The sequence below is a fragment of the Lampetra fluviatilis genome, chromosome 3 (genome assembly GCF_964198595.1).
Source record: "Lampetra fluviatilis chromosome 3, kcLamFluv1.1, whole genome shotgun sequence".
In the NCBI taxonomy this organism is placed as follows: Eukaryota; Metazoa; Chordata; class Hyperoartia; order Petromyzontiformes; family Petromyzontidae; genus Lampetra; species Lampetra fluviatilis.
In genome coordinates, this window is record NC_136277.1 from 15,258,275 (window position 1) to 15,277,341 (window position 19,067).

At 60.8% G+C, this 19,067-nt stretch overlaps 1 protein-coding gene across 1 annotated transcript in view; it reads right to left on the bottom strand.

The window, feature by feature from the left end:
- The window catches only part of RIC1 (RIC1 partner of RAB6A GEF complex), a 54,603-nt gene that overhangs the window by 8,651 nt on the left and 26,885 nt on the right, over positions 1 to 19,067 (bottom strand). Inside the window, 20 exon segments of the mRNA XM_078883800.1 lie at positions 1,183 to 1,353; positions 2,166 to 2,539; positions 2,772 to 2,995; positions 3,839 to 4,060; positions 5,278 to 5,597; positions 5,891 to 6,006; positions 6,008 to 6,483; positions 6,951 to 7,103; positions 7,503 to 7,644; positions 8,798 to 8,961; positions 9,554 to 9,643; positions 10,675 to 10,785; positions 11,873 to 11,911; positions 12,277 to 12,408; positions 12,751 to 12,912; positions 14,373 to 14,421; positions 15,180 to 15,324; positions 16,307 to 16,395; positions 17,348 to 17,439; positions 17,843 to 17,970. Coding sequence (XP_078739926.1) covers positions 1,183 to 1,353; positions 2,166 to 2,539; positions 2,772 to 2,995; positions 3,839 to 4,060; positions 5,278 to 5,597; positions 5,891 to 6,006; positions 6,008 to 6,483; positions 6,951 to 7,103; positions 7,503 to 7,644; positions 8,798 to 8,961; positions 9,554 to 9,643; positions 10,675 to 10,785; positions 11,873 to 11,911; positions 12,277 to 12,408; positions 12,751 to 12,912; positions 14,373 to 14,421; positions 15,180 to 15,324; positions 16,307 to 16,395; positions 17,348 to 17,439; positions 17,843 to 17,970 — 3,399 coding nt within the window.

The following is a 19,067-nucleotide window of genomic DNA, read 5'->3' on the forward strand; positions in this document are numbered from 1 at the left end:
GCCGCGCAACCGGTTGCGTGCGTGTGCCGATAATAGATATTTGTTACTCGGCTTGCCGGGTTCGTAACGCGGTGTGCTAACCACTGCCCCACCACTCCCTACTACAGAGACAAAAATTCCCCCCCCCCCCCCCCCCATCATAGCCTGAACAAATTATTGGGACAAGTGCTGTTAAGCGAGAAAGTGGGCGACCAGCACCAACGCTCGGCCGCCTTTGTCTCTCTAGTGGCGACGATTACATTCCCCGCCAGATGCTCATTTTTAATGCCGAGTCGACCTAGGACCGCTTGGAATATATGTACGTACAACTTCTTTCGCACCGTACGTAGCCAACCGTGCTAAATCAGAGGGTTACGGAGGAAGGGCGACAAACTGAAAAAAAAAATCAGTTCTAAAGAAGTGACTTTTCAATCTAGATGATTTAAAAGTGCTTAGCTCCCAGTTGCTTCCTAACATCGGACGAGCGTAGAAGTGCATCTGAAGGATTGCGATGCAGTGACCGTCTTTGACGAAGGGCGGTGACAGTCTCGCGGTTGGAGTCCAGTGGCCGCACTGGTTAATATTACGGTACGAGTGAATGAGCGAGTGAGTTGGCTGGGTAATTGGGCGTGCAATGGAGCTGACGATTGAGCGAGCTGTAGATTGGGCGGCCGGGCGAGTTTAAACTAAAAACTATTTAGACTATTTTTCTTTACTCTTCGGTTAAAATAAATCACGACGTTTCGGGCGCAACACAAGCGTCCGTCATCAGGTGGGAAGGCGTGGTCTGCTGCTGAGGCAGACTACTTTAGCAGGTAAGGCCCACCGCGGAGCGACCTCAACAAAGCGGCTCATCGTCATCGCGTGGAAATTTATAGCAGCCAAATAATGCGTGACGTCGATTCGAAATGTGGAGGGAAAAACCGGAGGACCCGGAGAAAAAGCCACGCGACCACCTCGGGCAAAGAGAGAGACACGCAAACTACAAATAGGCAGCCAGCGTCAGGGTTAATCCGGTGAGCGAGCAAACGAGCAGACGATCGCGCGAGCGGGCGACTCCGTGAGTTGCCCGATTGCGGCGCGGGCAAGCGAGCAACTGAGCGCACGGATGCATTGTGGGTAAACCATGAGCAGAAGGATTGTGGGCAACCGTTAAAGCGACGCTGCCACACAAAGGGTGACGGGAGGAACAAAGTCAAAAACCTTTCTTGGGGAGAGGATGCAGCACGGCCTCGTGGGTAAACGTGGGGCCGTGCGGCGGAGAGGGGGCGGCCCGGAGCAGTGCATCGTGGGTGACGGCGGGGTCATCGGCAGGCAGGAAGAGGGGTGACGGGGGATTGGCGAGCCAGGCGGCAGCATCGGATGACGTTGGCCCTGCGCGGAGGCACAGACACCGTCACCACGCTAACCACGGCCAACAACAACAGCAACAGCCGCCATTCGCTACATTTAGAAACCACAACCGCAACCGACACCGACACCCCCCTCACTACCACAACCACCGCAACAGACACCCCCCTAACCACCACAACCGACACCACCCTCACCACCATAACCACCACCGACACCCCCCTCACCACTACAACCACCACAACCGACACCCCGCTCACCACCACAACCAGCACCACCACCACAACCGACACCACCCTCACTACCATAACCACCACCGACACCCCCATCACCACCACCGCCGCCGCAACCGACACCACCCTCGACATCACCACCACCACCACCGCAACCGACACCACCCTCGCCATCACCACCACCACCACCCACCACCGCAACTGACATCACCTTCACCACCACAACCGACACCCCCCTCACCACTACAACCACCACAACCGACACCCCGCTCACCACCACAACCAGCACCACCACCACAACCGACACCACCCTCACTACCATAACCACCACCGACACCCCCATCACCACCGCCGCCGCAACCGACACCACCCTCGACATCACCACCACCACCACCACCGCCGCAACCGACACCACCCTCGCCATCACCACCACTACCACCACCACCACCACCCACCACCGCAACTGACATCACCTTCACCACCACAACCGACACCACCTTCACCACCACAACCACCACCGCAACTGACACCACCTTCACCACCACAGCCACCACAACGACTACCACCACACAAACGTTGACATCAGCTGCCATGGGCCAATACCGGATGGCGCTGCGTGGTGCCCAGGCTTCACGGCGGTCCCGTGGCGCGACGGCCTCGAGTCCGTCGGCACGCTGGCGCCCGGCACAACCGGCGTCGTCGTCGGCGTCGGCGGCAGAGGGCGCCGGAAGTCCCGGTGGAGGCCGCGAAGCGCCGACACGGGGTCGGCGGGCCGGGCGGCGCGATGGCGCTCCTTGCGGAGCCACGCCACCAGCGGGAAGGAGAGGCGGGCGGCGAAGCGGCCCAGCTGGCGCACGCGGGCGCCCTCCAGCAGGCGGCGGGCGTGGCGCGCCAACATGGCGTCCAGGAAGACGTCCTCCGGGGAGCACCCGGCGCCCGGCAACACCGCCGAAGCCTCCGCCCGCGCCGCGGCGGCGCTGCCCGGTGAAGAGGGGGTGGGGGGGGGGGGCGAGGTGACGAACGGCGCGTGTGAGACAGAGAGACTCTTCTGCGGTTGTGTGTGTGGTTGGTGACGTGTGTACGAGAGACTGGGTATGGTTGCGTGCGTACAGTTGTGGTTGCATGCGAGCGAATGTGTGCAGTTGCGTTTGTGCGGTTGCATGCGGTTGCATGCGGTTGTGTGCGTGCGTGTGTATAGAGGGGCCGTACCGTTTGGGGACGTGGCCGTCCGGCACGCTCAGGGCCTTGTGCAGCGGCCCGCCCCGCGTGCCCGAGGCTGCGCTGCCCCCGCTGGCGCTGCCCTCCCTGGCCGCTGCCCCACCCGCGGCCGATCCCACCGGCGCAGCGAACAGCGCTCCGTCGGGCGGCTGCGAGAGGCTGATGCTGCGATGGCGGAAGAACTCGAAGCCGGACGAGGAGGTGGCGCCGGACTCCTGCGTGCACGAGAGCGAGCGAGCGAGAGAGAGCAGGGCGACGAGATGGAGCGTGAGAGCGAGCGAGAGAGAGCGAGAGAGTGAGAGAAAGAGAGCGAGCGAGAGAGAGAGCGAGCGAACGAGCGAGCGAGAGAGAGAGAGCGAGCGAGAGAGAGCAGGGCGACGAGATGGAGCGTGAGAGCGAGCGAGAGAGAGCGAGAGAGTGAGAGAAAGAGAGCGAGCGAGAGAGAGAGCGAGCGAACGAGCGAGCGAGAGAGAGAGAGCGAGCGAGAGAGCGAGAGCGAGCGAGCGTGAGAGAGCGAGCAAGAGAGAGTGAGAGCGAGCGAGCGTGAGAGAGCGAGCGTGAGAGCGAGCGTGAGAGAGCGAGCGTGAGAGAGCGAGCGTGAGAGAGCGAGCGTGAGAGAGCGAGCGTGAGAGAGCGAGCGTGAGAGAGCGAGCGTGAGAGAGAGAGAGCGAGCGAGAGAGAGCGGGACGGGACGACGAGAGGGAGCGTGAGAGAGCGAGCGAGAGAGCGAGAGTGAGCAAGAGAGCGAGCGTGAGAGAGCGAGCGTGAGAGAACGAGCGTGAGAGAGCGAGCGTGAGAGAGCGAGCGTGAGAGAGCGAGCGTGAGAGAGCGAGCGTGAGAGAGCGAGCGTGAGAGAGAGAGAGAGCGAGCGAGAGAGAGCGGGACGGGACGAGGAGAGGGAGCGTGAGAGAGCGAAGGAGGAGTGCGGACGCTCGTCCGATTGGTGACCGCGGCCGTGTGCTCTCCGACGAGCTCGCCAACGGGCGGGATGACGGGGGGGCGGGATGACGTGGGGGCGGGATGACGTGGGGGCGTGCGTGCGTGGCCGGACGACTCACGGATCCGGGCGGCGTGACCGGCGCCGCGCCGCCCCCGCCGGCCCCCCCTCCTCCTCCTCCCCCGGCGCCACCGCCACCGGCGCCGCCGTCGTCGTCTCCGCCGGTGCCGATGGCGCGCAGGAAGCGGATCATGTTGCGGCACAGGTCCCAGCGGCCCTCGTCCAGCGCCGAGTTGAACAGCAGCGTCGCGTGCTGGCGGCTCAACGCCGGAGCCTCCATGTTCTGCCGGGGCGAAGGCGGGGGGGCGGAGTCAGGCAAGAGGGTGGGCGTGGTCAGGTAGGGGGGGGGCGGAGTCAGGCAGGAGGGTGGGCGTGGTCAGGCAGAGGGGTGGGCGGAGTGAGGCAGGATGGTGGGCGTGGTCAGGTAGAGGGGTGGGCGTAGTCGGGTGGAGGGTGGGCGTGGTCAGGTGGAAGAGTGGGCGGAGTCAGGCAGGAGGGTGGGCGTGATCAGGTAGAGGGGTGGGCGGAGTCAGGCAGGAGGGTGGGCGTGGTCAGGCAGAGGGATGGGCGGAGTCAGGCAAGAGGGTGGGCGTGGTCAGGTAGAGGGTGGGCGGAGTCAGGCAGGAGGGTGGGCGTGGTCAGGTAGAGGGGTGGGCGGAGTCAGGCAGGAGGGTGGGCGTGGTCAGGCAGAGGGATGGGCGGAGTCAGGCAAGAGGGTGGGCGTGGTCAGGTAGAGGGTGGGCGGAGTCAGGCAGGAGGGTGGGCGTGGTCAGGTAGGGGGTGGGCGGAGTCAGGCAGGAGGGTGGGCGTGGTCAGGTAGAGGGTGGGCGGAGTCAGGCAGGAGGGTGGGCGTGGTCAGGTAGAGGGTGGGCGTGGTCAGGTGGAGGGGTGGGTGGAGTGAGGCAGGAGGGTGGGCGTGGTCAGGTAGAGGGGTGGGTGTGGTTAGGTAGCAGGGTGGGCGGAGTCAGGCAGGAGGGTGGGCGGAGTCAGGCAGGAGGGTGGGCGTGGTCAGGTAGAGGGGTGGGTGTGGTTAGGTAGCAGGGTGGGCGGAGTCAGGCAGGAGGGTGGGCGGAGTCAGGCAGGAGGGTGGGCGTGGTCAGGTAAAGATATGCAGACTACTGTTGAGGCAAGTGATGTTCGCGAGCACCTGGCCACAAATGATAGCTCAACAAAAGTGGCTTATCATCACGTGGATATTGCAGCCGAAAACTCGAAACGCGTGACGTTAATTCTAAAATGTGGAGGACCCGGAGAAAAAAATTCTCGGGGAGAAAGAGAGAGACACGCGAACTCTAAATATGCAGCAGGTGTCAGGGGTTGGGATCGAACCCATGACCCTGCATACCAGGCGAGGTAGAACTCAAAACTTATTTCGCACCGCACGTCGACAACTGATTGGAGATGAAGTTAACATCTCGCCACCGTTACGAACCTCCCCCATCCCCACCCCCCCCACGGCATGAGTCTCTCGTTGCCCCCAGCCCCCCCCCCCCCCACCACCTGCAGGATGATGAGGTAGGAAGCGGCGGTCTCGAGATCTCGCGCCACCAGACACTCCTCGAACAGCTGCTTGGGGCTGCCCACGGCGGCGAACAGGCAGGGCCACAGCGCCACCTCGGACTTGCGTGCGCAGTGAGCGACCGTGCGCAGGAAGCCCGGGAAGGCCGCCGCAAACTTGGCGAGCGCCGGCAGCAGGGGGTCCGGCACGGGGGAGCGCGCCATCGCCTCCTCCTCCAGCACCGCGTGCAGCGCCGACTCCAGCGCGTGCCGGAAGTACGGCAGCGAGGAGCAGCCGCGCGCCAGCCACACCGCCGCGTCGCCTGCACGCGCACGCAGCGGGGGGGGGGGGGACGATGGCGCGGTAAGCGTCGTGCGGTGAACGTCGCGGTGTACGGCGCCGCACGGCATGCGTGGCGCGGCAGTGCCAGGTGATAAACACCGCAATGTTCCGCACGTGCAGGGAGCCAGCCACACCGCCACTCTCGGCTGCACCCTCTGCCCCCCTCTCTGCCCCACGCCCCCTCTACCCCCTACTCACGCCCCCACTCAGGACCCCTCTGCCCCCCCACCGCCCCTCCCGCGCAACCCCTCCCCCACCCCCCGGCTCTCTCACCGAGATTCCGCGCCAGTAGTCCCCGCAGCACGGCCGGGAGGTAGAGCTGCGACGCTCGCTCCGCCACGCAGAACGGCAGCAGGTCGGCCACGCTGCCGCCGCCGCCACCGCCCCCCCGCGGCCGACGAGGACCCCGGCAGCGTCTCGGTGGTGACCCCCAGTACCAGGCCGTGCTCGGCGAGCACCGTGAGCGGGTAGAGCGCCGGCACGGGGAACGGCAGCATGATGCGGCGCGACATGAACGCGTGCTGGAACACGCTGCCCGCGTGATGCTGCTGCTGCTGCTGCTGCTGGTGGTGGTGGTGCTGCTCCTGGTGGTGGTGGTGGCCGTGGTTGAGGTTGTGGTTGTAGCCGTGAAGGGGGCCGGCGGGCCAGCCGCCGTCCGAGGCGGCCGGCGAGAGGGGGAGCCACACCTTCATGCCGGAACGGCCGCAGCCTAACCACAGCACCTCTGTGGCCGGGCCATGCTGCTGCTGTTGCTGCGGTTGATGCGGCGTGGATTGCGGATGTGCTTGTGGCCTGGGAGCGGAGTGCCCGGTCGTCCACGTGATCTCCACGCACTCGGCGAGAACCACCGGCGCGCAGAACGACGGCTACGTGGGCGGCAAACGGGGGACGAGACACCGGCGACACACGGAGACAAGAGTCAATGGCGGGATTGGGGCGACGCCTATCGATGGGGAGGTACGCGTAAGGAGTCAGGAGGGGTAAGGATCAGTGACCGGTTGGGGGCAGGTTAGGGATGGATTAGGGTATTGTTAGTGAGCGGTTGGGGGCAGGTTAGGGATGGATTAGGGTATTGTTAGTGAGCGGTTAGGGGTAGGGTAAGGAATGTGTAGAGGGAGGACGTGCATTAGTAACGGTGGGTTAGAGATTAGAGCGAGCGTTACCAGGAGTGTCAGGGTGGGAAAGGCAGCTTTGTTCGGGGGCGGAAGTCGGCGGGGGAGGGGGGGGTGGTGGGAGGGACGGGGAGGGCGGGATATGGCGGCTGGGGGGGGGGGGTGATTCGCCAGCGGGTGCGTGCGATGCCATGGTGGATGATTCGCCAGCGGGTACGTACGTTCTTGCGTGCGAGCGACGCTGCCGAGGAGGTGGATGAGGAGGTGGAGGTGGGATCTTCGCTCACGTCCAGGGGCTGCGGCCCCGAGCGATCTCTCTGCAGCATGAGCAGCTGCCCGGCGACGTTCAGCAGCACGCTGTCTCCCGCACACGCCTACAGAGACAAAGATTACCCCCCCTTGTAGCTGTTGAGTCTGTTGGGGCAAGTGCTGTTAGCGAGTAGCAAAACCTACGACGGCCGACGCTACGCACGAGGGGGGCGGGGGGTGAGTGGCCAGCACCACATTCGGGCCGCGTTTGTGTCCCCGATGTTTACACGCTGCACCAAGTACTCATTTGAGGCCTAGCCGACTTGGGGAAGGCCCAGGAACGGTTAAAACAATAGTCACTGGTGTCGGCCGCGAGCTTGGGGCAGCCGGGTTCGTAGCGCAGCGTCGCGCTAACCGCTACACTACCGCTTCCCACACACACACAGACACACGGACACGCACAGACGCACAGACACACACAGGGGCGACACGCGCGCGGGACACGGGGACTCCACCACACCCACCTGCTGTGCGGGCCTCAGGGAGGAGAGCGTCTTCTCAGAGCGCATGCTGGTGAGGGCCACCGACACCACGAGGCCCGGGTGGGGCACGTGGGCCTGCAGGGAGACCCTCTGCAGGGCGCGCAGCGTCACGCCGGGGTGCGGCCTGCAGCCACGCGCAACCCACGAGCAACCACACGCAACCCACGAGCACCACATGCAACCCACGAGCAACCACACGCAACCCACGAGCACCACATGCAACCCACGAGCACCACACGCAACCCACGAGCACCACACGCAACCCACGAGCAACCACGCGCAACCCACGAGCAACCACACGCAACCCACGAGCAACCACACGCAACCCACGAGCAACCACGCGCAACCCACGAGCACCACATGCAACCCACGAGCACCACACGCAACCCACGAGCAACCACACGCAACCCACGAGCAACCACATGCAACCCACGAGCAACCACACGCAACCCACGAGCACCACACGCAACCCACGAGCACCACACGCAACCCACGAGCAACCACACGCAACCCACGAGCAACCACGCGCAACCCACGAGCAACCACGCGCAACCCACGAGCACCACATGCAACCCACGAGCACCACACGCAACCCACGAGCAACCACACGCAACCCACGAGCAACCACGCGCAACCCACGAGCAACCACGCGCAACCCACGAGCACCACATGCAACCCACGAGCACCACACGCAACCCACGAGCAACCACGCGCAACCCACGAGCACCACATGCAACCCACGAGCACCACACGCAACCCACGAGCAACCACACGCAACCCACGAGCAACCACGCGCAACCCACGAGCAACCACGCGCAACCCACGAGCAACCACGCGCAACCCACGAGCAACCATGAGATGCAGTAAATAACCGCCGTCACGCTTTGGCGTGCCGCCTGCAGCCACAACCCAAGCGCAGCCCAAGCGCAGCCCACGCACGGACCAGAGCAAACAATCCGCCCCCCCCACCTCCCCGCCCGCCCCCCCCACCTCCCCGCCCCCCCCCCACCTCCCCGCCCGCCCCCCCCACCTCCCCGCCCGCCCCCCCACCTCCCCGCCCGCCCCCCCACCTCCCCGCCCGCCCCCCCACCTCCCCGCCCGCCCCCCCACCTCCCCGCCCGCCCCCCCACCTCCCCGCCCGCCCCCCCACCTCCCCGCCCGCCCCCCCACCTCCCCGCCCGCCCCCCCCCCCACCTCCCCGCCCGCCCCCCCACCTCCCCGCCCGCCCCCCCACCTCCCCGCCCGCCCCCCCACCTCCCCGCCCGCCCCCCGCTCACACGTCGAGGGGGCTGCGCTCCACGCTGTAGACGTGGAGCTGGCGGTCGGAGCAGAAGAGGAGGAGGCGCCCGCGGGAGCCGCCCAGCAGCAGCGGCGGCGCCGGCAGTCGCTGCACGTGGGCGTGCGCGTTGTCCAGGTTGGAGGCGCGCGGATACACACGCAGCTGGGAGGGGGCGGAGGGGGTAGTGGTGAGGGTGGGGCGAGGGGCGGGCGGGTCAAATGCAGGGGTCAGACAGTGTAGGTGTTGGCGTGCTGCGCTGCAGAACCCGACGACCCCGAGTTCCATTCCCACTCGCGGCCACTAACACCGGTGACGATTATCTGAACCGGCGCTGGGCCTCCCCCTAGGTCGACTCGGCCTCAAATAAGTACCTGGCACGGTGCGTTACAAAGATCCGCACTTGGGCGTGGTGCCAGCCACCCATCCACCCCCTCGTGTGGCCACATTGTCCTTCATAGGTGCTGCTATTGCTCGCTAACAGCACTTGCCCACTCAGTGCGTGTGTACAGAGGTGGGTGTGCGTCGTGGTGACGTCACCGCCACTTAGTGGCAAATGGCTGTTGTTGTTGTTGTTGTGTGCGCATGTGTAGAGGTTCGTGTGTGCGTGTGTATAGAGGTGTCGGTGCGTGGTGCCACCCACCCCCTCGCGTGGCCGCATTGTCCTTCATAGGTGCCTGCTACTCGCGAAAAGCACTTGCCCCCAACGGTCTGTTAAGGCTACACGGGGGGAACTTTTGCCTTTGTGGAGGCTCACCTCGTCCTGCCCCTCGGCAAGGTTGTGGCAGGCGGCCACGATGAAGTCCTCCCACCACACCAGGCCGCCCGTCACCGCCATGCTTTGCTCCTACAGGAGGAACCGCGACCCATCACCGCCCGCACCATCGCCACAGCCACCACCACCATCGCCACAGCCACCGCCACCATCACCACAGCCACCGCCACCATCACCACAGCCACCGCCACCATCACCACAGCCACCGCCACCATCACCACAGCCACCGCCACCATCACCACAGCCACCGCCACCATCACCACAGCCACCGCCACCATCACCACAGCCACCGCCACCATCACCACAGCCACCGCCACCATCACCACAGCTACCACCACCATCACCACAGCCACCGCCACCATCACCACAGCCACCGCCACCATCACCACAGCCACCGCCACCATCACCACAGCTACCACCACCATCACCACAGCCACCGCCACCATCACCACAGCCACCGCCACCATCACCACAGCCACCGCCACCATCACCACAGCTACCACCACCATCACCACAGCCACCGCCACCATCACCACAGCCACCGCCACCATCACCACAGCCACCGCCACCATCACCACAGCTACCGCCACCACCACCCGCACCACCACCACCTGCACCACAACCACCACCACACTATCATCACCATCTGCACCACCACTAGGACTACCACTAACTACCAACAGCAGCAACAGCCGCCAGTCGGCACTAAGTGGTGGTGACGTCACCGCGGCGAACGTGCCAAGCTAGGTGCACTCCGAGGCTATCGCGTGAAGTGTCGAAGGCTCGCTGGCTAGTAGGACGTCTCGGGACAGACCCAGCAGGTGCCATGGGCTGACCGACTGAGATGACCGGCAGATGGACCACCACCTGCGCCCCCTTACTGTGCCAACAGGAGTCCAACTACCACCACCAGCAGCACTCGCTAGCACTATACCACCAACAGCAATATTACCACCATCAATACTAGCACACAACCACCACCACCACCACCACCACGAACGCCATCATCTTTACCAGCACCGCCAGCACTTGGGCAGACGACGCGTGGACTCCCGGCGACGCGTTACCCCGGCGGGCGCGGTTACCGTGGCAGCGAGGCTAACCTGGGTGATGTTGCCGAAGAGCTTCCACTTGCGGGTGTAGAGCGAGTAGTGGGCGAGGCCGGCACGGCCCGACACGGCCACGCACTGGCCCTGGGCGTCCATAGCGGCGTGCTGTCACCACGGCACGGCGTTACCACACGGCACCGACGCAGTCTCACGGCATAGAAAATCTTGCGGCATAGCACAACAGAGATGTGGTGCGTGTGTGTGTGTGGTGCGCGTGGATTGTGTGGTCTGGTGTGTGGTGCGCGTGGACAGTGTGGTGTGGTGGTGCGCGTGTGTGGTGCGTGTGTGTGTGTGTGGTGCGCGTGGATTGTGTGGTGTGGTGCGTGTGTGGTGCGCGTGGACAGTGTGGTGCACGTGTGTGGTGCGCGTGGACAGTGTGGTGCGTGTGTGTGGTGCACGTGGACAGTGTGGTGCGTGTGTGTGGTGCGTGTGTGTGTGTGGTGCGCGTGTGTGGTGCGTGTGTGTGTGTGGTGCGCGTGGACAGTGTGGTGCGTGTGTGTGGTGCGCGTGGACAGTGTGGTGCGTGTGTGTGGTGCGTGTGTGTGTGTGGTGCGCGTGTGTGGTGCGTGTGTGTGTGTGGTGCGCGTGGACAGTGTGGTGGTGCGCGTGTGTGGTGCGTGTGCCGATGGCGTTCACAAGTGCTGCTCGCTAACAACAGTCTGTTAAGGAAGGCAATACGGGGGACCCTGCGGTGCGTTTGCGGTGCGTGTGGTGTATGCGGTGCACATGTGTGGTGTGTGTAGTGTGTGGTGTGTGGTGTGTGCGGTTCGTGTGGTGTATGCGGTGCACATGTGTGGTGTGTGTAGTGTATGGTGTGTGTGGTGCATGTGGTGTATGCGGTGCACATGTGTGGTGTGTGTAGTGTATGGTGTGTGGTGCGTGGTGTGTATGCGGTGCACATGTGTGGTGTGTGTAGTGTATGGTGCGTGGTGTGTATGCGGTGCACATGTGTGGTGTGTGTAGTGTATGGTGTGTGGTGCGTGGTGTGTATGCGGTGCACATGTGTGGTGTGTGTAGTGTGTGGTGTGTGTAGTGTGGTGTGTGTAGTGTGTGGTGCGTGTGGTGTATGCGGTGCGTTGGTGCATGTGGTGTTGGTGTGGTGTGTGTGTGTGGTGTGTATGCGGTGTGTGTATGCGGTGCGAGTGTGTGGGGTGTGTGTAGTGCGTGGTGCATGCTTATAGTAGCCACTCACCCGAATGGGCCAGTTGTTGTCCAGGTAAGAGTTGTGGATCTGAGAGGCGACACGCACGCACAGACAAGAAGGGTCGCCCGTTACAGCCTTCAAACAGACGGTTGTGGGGTCTGTGTGCGTGTGGAACTTCGTTCACGAGAGGCAGAGCGTCGTGAAAGGTGGTGCATCGTAGTGGTCCACGTTCATGTAGATTGGATTGTGGTGGTTCACGTGGAGTATGGTGGATCATGGTGGAGCGTGGTTGAAAGGTGTTGGATCATGGTGGGGTGTCATGGTTCACGGTGGAGCATGGTGGAGCGACGTGAAAGTTGGAGCATCATTGTGTAGCATGGTGGATCACGGTGGAGCGACGTGAAAGGTGGAGCGTAGTGGCGGTGTAGTGGATGGCGTCCACCCCCCCTCACCTGCACTATGTGCCAGTGTCTGTGTCCCAGCAGGAAGGGGGGGCTCGGAGTGTGAGGCCTGGACGTGGGGGGCTCTCCACAGCTCAGGTAGAGCCGATCGTCGCCCTGCAGCAACACCTGCTCCTGATTGCTCTTTGGTGGGGGGAGGGGAATGGGGGAAGAAAGGTGGGGGGTGGGGAGAGGTGGGTTGTGGATAGGTAGGGGAGGGGGCAGAATTTCAACTATTTAAAACACATTTTTTTTTTTTACCAGGTAAGGTCTCTCTCTCTCTCCCCGTGGTCGCGCGGATTTTTTTCCCTCCGAGATCCTCCCGTGTTTCCCCCCTCCACATTTACAGAATCAACGCGTTTTTGAGTTACGAGGCCGCTGATATAAATTCCCACGAGATGATGATGATGATAATGATATAGTTAAAAAAAAGTTTTGGCTTATGACGACAATGACGACAGCGACAAGGTGACGACTGTGACTCACCACACACGGGTGCAGGGCCAGCGCACTCTTCACAAAGTGCAGGATCAGCAGCTCCGCCTGGTACCCACAATCCTCTTTACTTCCTGCCCCGTCGCTGACGTCACTTCCTGCGTCAGGGGGCGGCGTGAGCACCCACAGGGTGTAACCCTCAGGGCCCCAGCTCTGCAAGATCGCCGTCATCGGCAACATCGTCATCATCATCAGCAACATCATCATCAGCAACATCATCATCAGCAACATCATCATCAGCAACATCATCATCAGCAACATCATCATCAGCAACATCATCATCAGCAACATCATCATCAGCAACATCATCATCATCATTTTTAACAGATAAGGCCTACTGAGCTATAATAGCTCTTTTTCAGAAGCGATCTGGCTATCACAAATGATATCTCCACGAAGCGGCTCATCGTCACGTGGAAATTTATAGCAGCCAAATACTCTGAGCGCGCGTCAATTCTAAATGTGGAGGGAAAAATCCACGCGACCACAGGAAGAGAGACACGCAAACTCCAAATATACAGCAGCAGCAGGCATTGTCAGGGTCGGGATCGAACCCATGACCTCCTGTATACCAGGCGAGGTAGTTAACATCTCCTAGCCACCGTGATTATGATAAGAGACACGCAAACTCCAAATATACAGCAGCAGGCATTGTCAGGGTCGGGATCGAACCCACGACCTCCTGTATACCAGGCGAAGTAGTTAACATCTCCTAGCCACCGTGATTATGATAAGAGACACGCAAACTCCAAATATACAGCAGCAGGCATTGTCAGGGTCGGGATCGAACCCATGACCTCCTGTATACCAGGCGAGGTAGTTAACATCTCCTAGCCACCGTGATTATGATAAGAGACACGCAAACTCCAAATATACAGCAGCAGGCATTGTCAGGGTCGGGATCGAACCCACGACCTCCTGTATACCAGGCGAGGTAGTTAACATCTCCTAGCCACTGTGATGATGATGATAAGAGACACGCAAACTCCAAATATGCAGCAGCAGCAGGCATTGTCAGGGTCGGGATCGAACCCATGACCTCCTGTATACCAGGCGAGGTAGTTAACATCTCCTAGCCACTGTGATGATGATGATAAGAGACACGCAAACTCCAAATATACAGCAGCAGCAGGCATTGTCAGGGTCGGGATCGAACCCATGACCTCCTGTACACCAGGCGAGGTAGTTAACATCTCCTAGCCACTGTGATGATGATGATAAGAGACATGCAAACTCCAAATATACAGCAGCAGCAGGCATTGTCAGGGTCGGGATCGAACCCATGACCTCCTGTACACCAGGCGAGGTAGTTAACATCTCCTAGCCACCGTGATTATGATAAGAGACACGCAAACTCCAAATATACAGTAGGCATTGTCAGGGTCGGGATCGAACCCATGACCTCCTGTATACCACGCGAGGTAGTTAACATCTCCTAGCCACCGTGATGATGATGATGAGAGACACGCAAACTCCAAATATACAGCAGCAGGCATTGTCAGGGTCGGGATCGAACCCATGACCTCCTGTAGACCACGCGAGGTATTTAACATCTTGCCACCAGGGAGCCCTAAAGTTGTTGTGGCTTGCGTTGACCATGTCTAAAGACTCACCATAGAGCTGATTTTTAATGGTTCTTTCCGGCTTCCATCGGGATGGAATCTACCAGACACAAACACGAGCATCATCACCACCACCACCACCACCAAAGATGAAGACAAAGATCCCCCGTGTAGCATTAACAGACTGTTGGGGCAAGTGTTGTTAGCGAGTCGCACTGATGAAGGCTGGTACGGCGCCAGAGGGGGTGGGTGGCCAGCACCACAACAGGTACTCATTTTAGGCTGAGTTGACCTAGGGGAGGCCCAGGACCGGTTCAGATAATCGTCACCCGTGTTGGCCATGAGCGGGAACCAATTTCGGGTCGCTGTGTTCGTAGCACAGCGCGCTAACCGCTGCACCACCACTCCCCACATCACCACAACCAGGACCACCATTATCAACATCGCAAACACCATGAACATTGCTATCGTCAAAAGCAGTGACTTTGTCAGTATTGCCGATGGATTTAATTGTGATGGTAGTGCTGGTGGTACTGGTAATGGTAACAGTGCTGTTAATGCTGGTGGAGGTGCTGCTGGTAGTGCTGGTGGTGGTGCTGGTAATGATAACAGTGCTAGTAGTGCTGCTGGTGGTGCTGGTTGTGGTGCTGGAGGTGGTGCTGGTAGTGGTGTTGGTAATGGTAACAGTGCTGGTAGTGCTATTGGTAGTGCTAGTTGTGATGGTAGTGATGCTGGTGCTGCTGGTGATGGTAACAGTGCTGGTAGTGCTGTTGGTAGTGCTGGTAGTGCTGCTGGTGGTGCTGCTGGTGGTGCTGCTGGTAGTGCTGGCGGTGCGGGAAGTGATGCCGGGAAGCCCACCCGAAGTCGGCAGCGAGGGTGCACAGCAGCGGCGCTCCAAAGGCGCTCCACGCCGAGAGGCCTCCGCGCTCCCAGCTCAGCACGAGCACCGTCCAGTCGGGACTCCAGCGCACGTTCTGCACGGCGCCCGTCCGCTTGCACATGTCTGTTCCGTCCGCCACCACCGCCACCACCACCACCGCCACCACCGCCACCACCGCCACCACCACCGCCACCACAGCCGCACAAAGACAAAGATTCCCCCCCCCCCCGTATAGCTTTAACAGGCTGTTGGGGGCAAGTGCTGTTAAAGCGAGCAGCAGCAGCAGCTAGGTTGGCACTGTGGCACACGAGAGGCTGTGGGTGGTCAGCACCACGCCCGGCCGCAGTGGCCTCATCTGAGGCAGCCATCGCCACAACCGCACAAAGACAAAGATCCCCTGTAGAGTCTTAACAGATTGTTCGAGCGAGTGCTGTGAGCGAGCGGCAGCAGCTGTGAAGGCCGGCACGGCACACGAGGGCGTAGGTGGATGGGTGGCACAATGGCCGACCGGCTGCCTTGGTCTCCCCCAGTGGCAATGTTCTACTATGCACTGCACCAGGTTACTCATTCGAGGCCGATTCGTCCCAGGGGAGGCCCAGGACCGGTTTAGGTGTTGGCCTAGAGCGGGAACTCGAACTCGGGTCTACGATGACTTAAGGGCTTTATTAGCGCATCGGATTCCACCTCTGGTTTCCAGTTTCAGTTTTTTAAAAATCTGATTCTTGATTCCATGGCCCCAAGTGGACCCACAGGCCGTCAGGCACGGTTCAAGTTGAAGTTCATTTATTAGGTATAGCCCTGTGAGCCATTCGGCTCTTGAATCGGGTGCAACCGCAACAAACAAAAAACTAAAACATGAACAAGAAAACATCTTAAAGTGACTATGTGACTAAGTGCAAACAGAAAATCCAAGAAAAGACAGAAAAATATTGCAGAAAAAAATCACCGTACACCAACGCTGTGTGCAAAAATCTTAGTGGGATGCAAGTCAAACAACAACAACAACAACCACCACAAGACAGCTTAGATTAAGGCCATCAGTCTAACTCTGTACTACAACAAACAAACATGGCTAAACCAATACACTTTTCGCCCCCTTTCTCACCGGGGTAGTCTTTGGCCGTGAGCTCCAGCCGATGGGACAGTTGCAGCGCCCCGGCGACCGTGTCCATGGCGTAGACCAGCACGCAGCCACTGCAGCACGCACATACACAAAAGTGACCCCCCCCACCAACCTTCCATATAATCAAGGTTTTTGTTTTTGGGGTCAGATTGCGTAAATATATGAATGCGTCGTACAAAACCAACCACCGCCACCACCACCACCACTCAACACTCAAGTAAGGTTGGTTTAACACGTCGGTTGTTGCGACCAATATCCACAGCATAGGTTTTTTTTGGGTGAGATCGTACTCAGACTGTAAATGTTGTGTAAAAATTGCTCTCCAACACACTAGTGCTGTACTAGTAACGAATTGGCACGTTCCGTTCACGTGACAAACCTTACTAATTGGCCGTGTCGGGTGGTGGTGGGTTTAACGACACTTTATACATTTACGCGATCTAACCCAAAAAAACCTGTATCATGGATAAGTAATGTTGAATCGAGGTTTTTTTGGGTTCGACCGCGTAAGCTATAAATACGTCATTCAAACCACCACCAACTCAAGGATCTTCCGCGCTGGGTCTTTCCAACAAGGTGAACGACCCTTGGGACCACGAGCTTCGTGGACGATCGAACCCCAAGGTGACAGACCCGACGCAGAATCGGAGGTTGGCTGCTGCCAGAGGTCGCAAACGGATTTTGATTCCTTACCCGTACCCGGCCGCACCAGGGTCGCAAATGGGTACCCGTACCCGGCCGGGTTCAGGTACTCGTTCCCTACCCGTACCCGTAACCTACCCGTACCCTACCCAAAATGAGTGTCAAACGGTGACTCACCAGTGACTCACGGCCTTCCCGTACCCGGCTGCACCAGAGTCGCAAATGGCTACCCGTACGCGTACCCGGCCGGGTACGGGTAGCCGGGTATCGGGTAGGGTACGGGTATCGGGTATCTGGTTGTGACCTCTGGCTGCTGCTATGACGACGACGACTACGCCTCCAGGGGGCGGCACGAGACCAGGCCGAGGGCCGTGACGTCACCTGCGGCAGCCGAAGGCGAGCAGGCGGTACTTGTTGTTGGCGGCCACACAGCTCCCGTCCGCCACGTCGGGCGCCCACACGCCCAGCACCTGCTGCTCGCACGGGACAGTCGACGGGAGAGTTGACGGGACAGTTGACGGGAGAGTCGACGGGAGAGTCGACGGGAGAGTCGACGGGAGAGTCGACGGGAGAGTCGACGGGAGAGTCGACGAGAGAGTCGACGGGAGAGTCGACGGGAGAGTCGACGGGACAGTTGACGGGAGAGTGAGCGAGCGGACCAAGCGGACGAAGCAAACGATCGCAGCGGCGGACAAAGCGAGCAGTTGAGCGCACGCGCAAGCGATTTGGGGTAAAGTGAGCCGGCGGGGCAGGGACGGGGGCAGGTGGGCGAGCGGGCGACAACGACCGGGCGAGCGGGCGATAATCAATCGGGTCAAGCGAACGCGGACGGACAACCGAGCGGATGGGCGAGCGGATGGGCGAGCGATGCCTCACGTCTGTGCAGGAGTCGGCGGCGGTGATGAAGCCGGCGCGGCCGTCGGAGAGGACCACCGCGAAGCCACCGAGCGTCTGGCAGAAGGCCATGTCCCGCACGCTCACCGGGCGCGGCGGCAGCGGCGCTCCTGGTTGCGGAAGAGACAAAGACGAGGGGGGGGTGTCCCACCACCGTGTAGCCTGAACAGACCTTTCACGTTGCTCCACTGTGATCCATCACACTCCTCCATGATCCACCACGATCCACCATCAACCACCACACGCCACCATGATCCACGTTACTCCACCACGCTCCACCACAATCCACCATGATCCACCATGAACCACCATGATCCACCACACTCCACCAAGATCCACCACACTCCACCATTATCCACCACACTCCACCATACTCCAACATGATCCACCATGATCCACCACACTTCACCACTATCCACCATGAACCACCATGGATCCACCGCACTCCACCATACTCCACCACGCTCCACCATGATCCACCATAATCCACCCAACAAGACCCTAGACCACTACGCTCCACCACGATGCACACCACCTTTCACGACGCTCCGCCTCTCGTGAACAATGCTCCACACGCACACACACACACACACGGGCGACCCTTCTGTCTGTGTGTGCGTGTCGCCTCTCAGATCCACGACTCTCACCTGGACAACAACTCGCTACTACAAGCACACACCACACACTACACACGCACCGCATACACGGCACATACTCCACGCGCACACCAAATACAAATGTAATAACAGCCATAGAGGGTTCACGTGGGGATTGGCTTGCCGGTCCTGCTTGTAGCCAATAAGGGTTGAGATAGGGACCATGGCCCATGCGTCATCACGACAGGTCATCAGGAGTGATTGGCCTAGCCATTCGGGGCCCCAGCCAATGGGGAGCCGGATGAGGGGCGTGGTCCCGGGATTGACAGGGAACCATCGAGAATGGTCGAAGCTGTCCATGAACGATTGGCTGGGGGAACCACGTGACGAAGGGATTAAGAGCGAGTGGAGGTGAACGATCGAGAGCAGACTGAAACTGACAAGAGCAGGGTCACGCGCGGACGGGGGCTGGGGTTGCCACGTGCGCGGTGGGGACTTAGTGCGTGGTCTGTCCTCTCTCCGTTGTCTGCCAGCAACGGAGAGTGAGTGAGCAAAGTGTATTGTGGAGTGGAAATAAAAGGACCGATTCCGAAGCCGTCTCTTGAAGGATT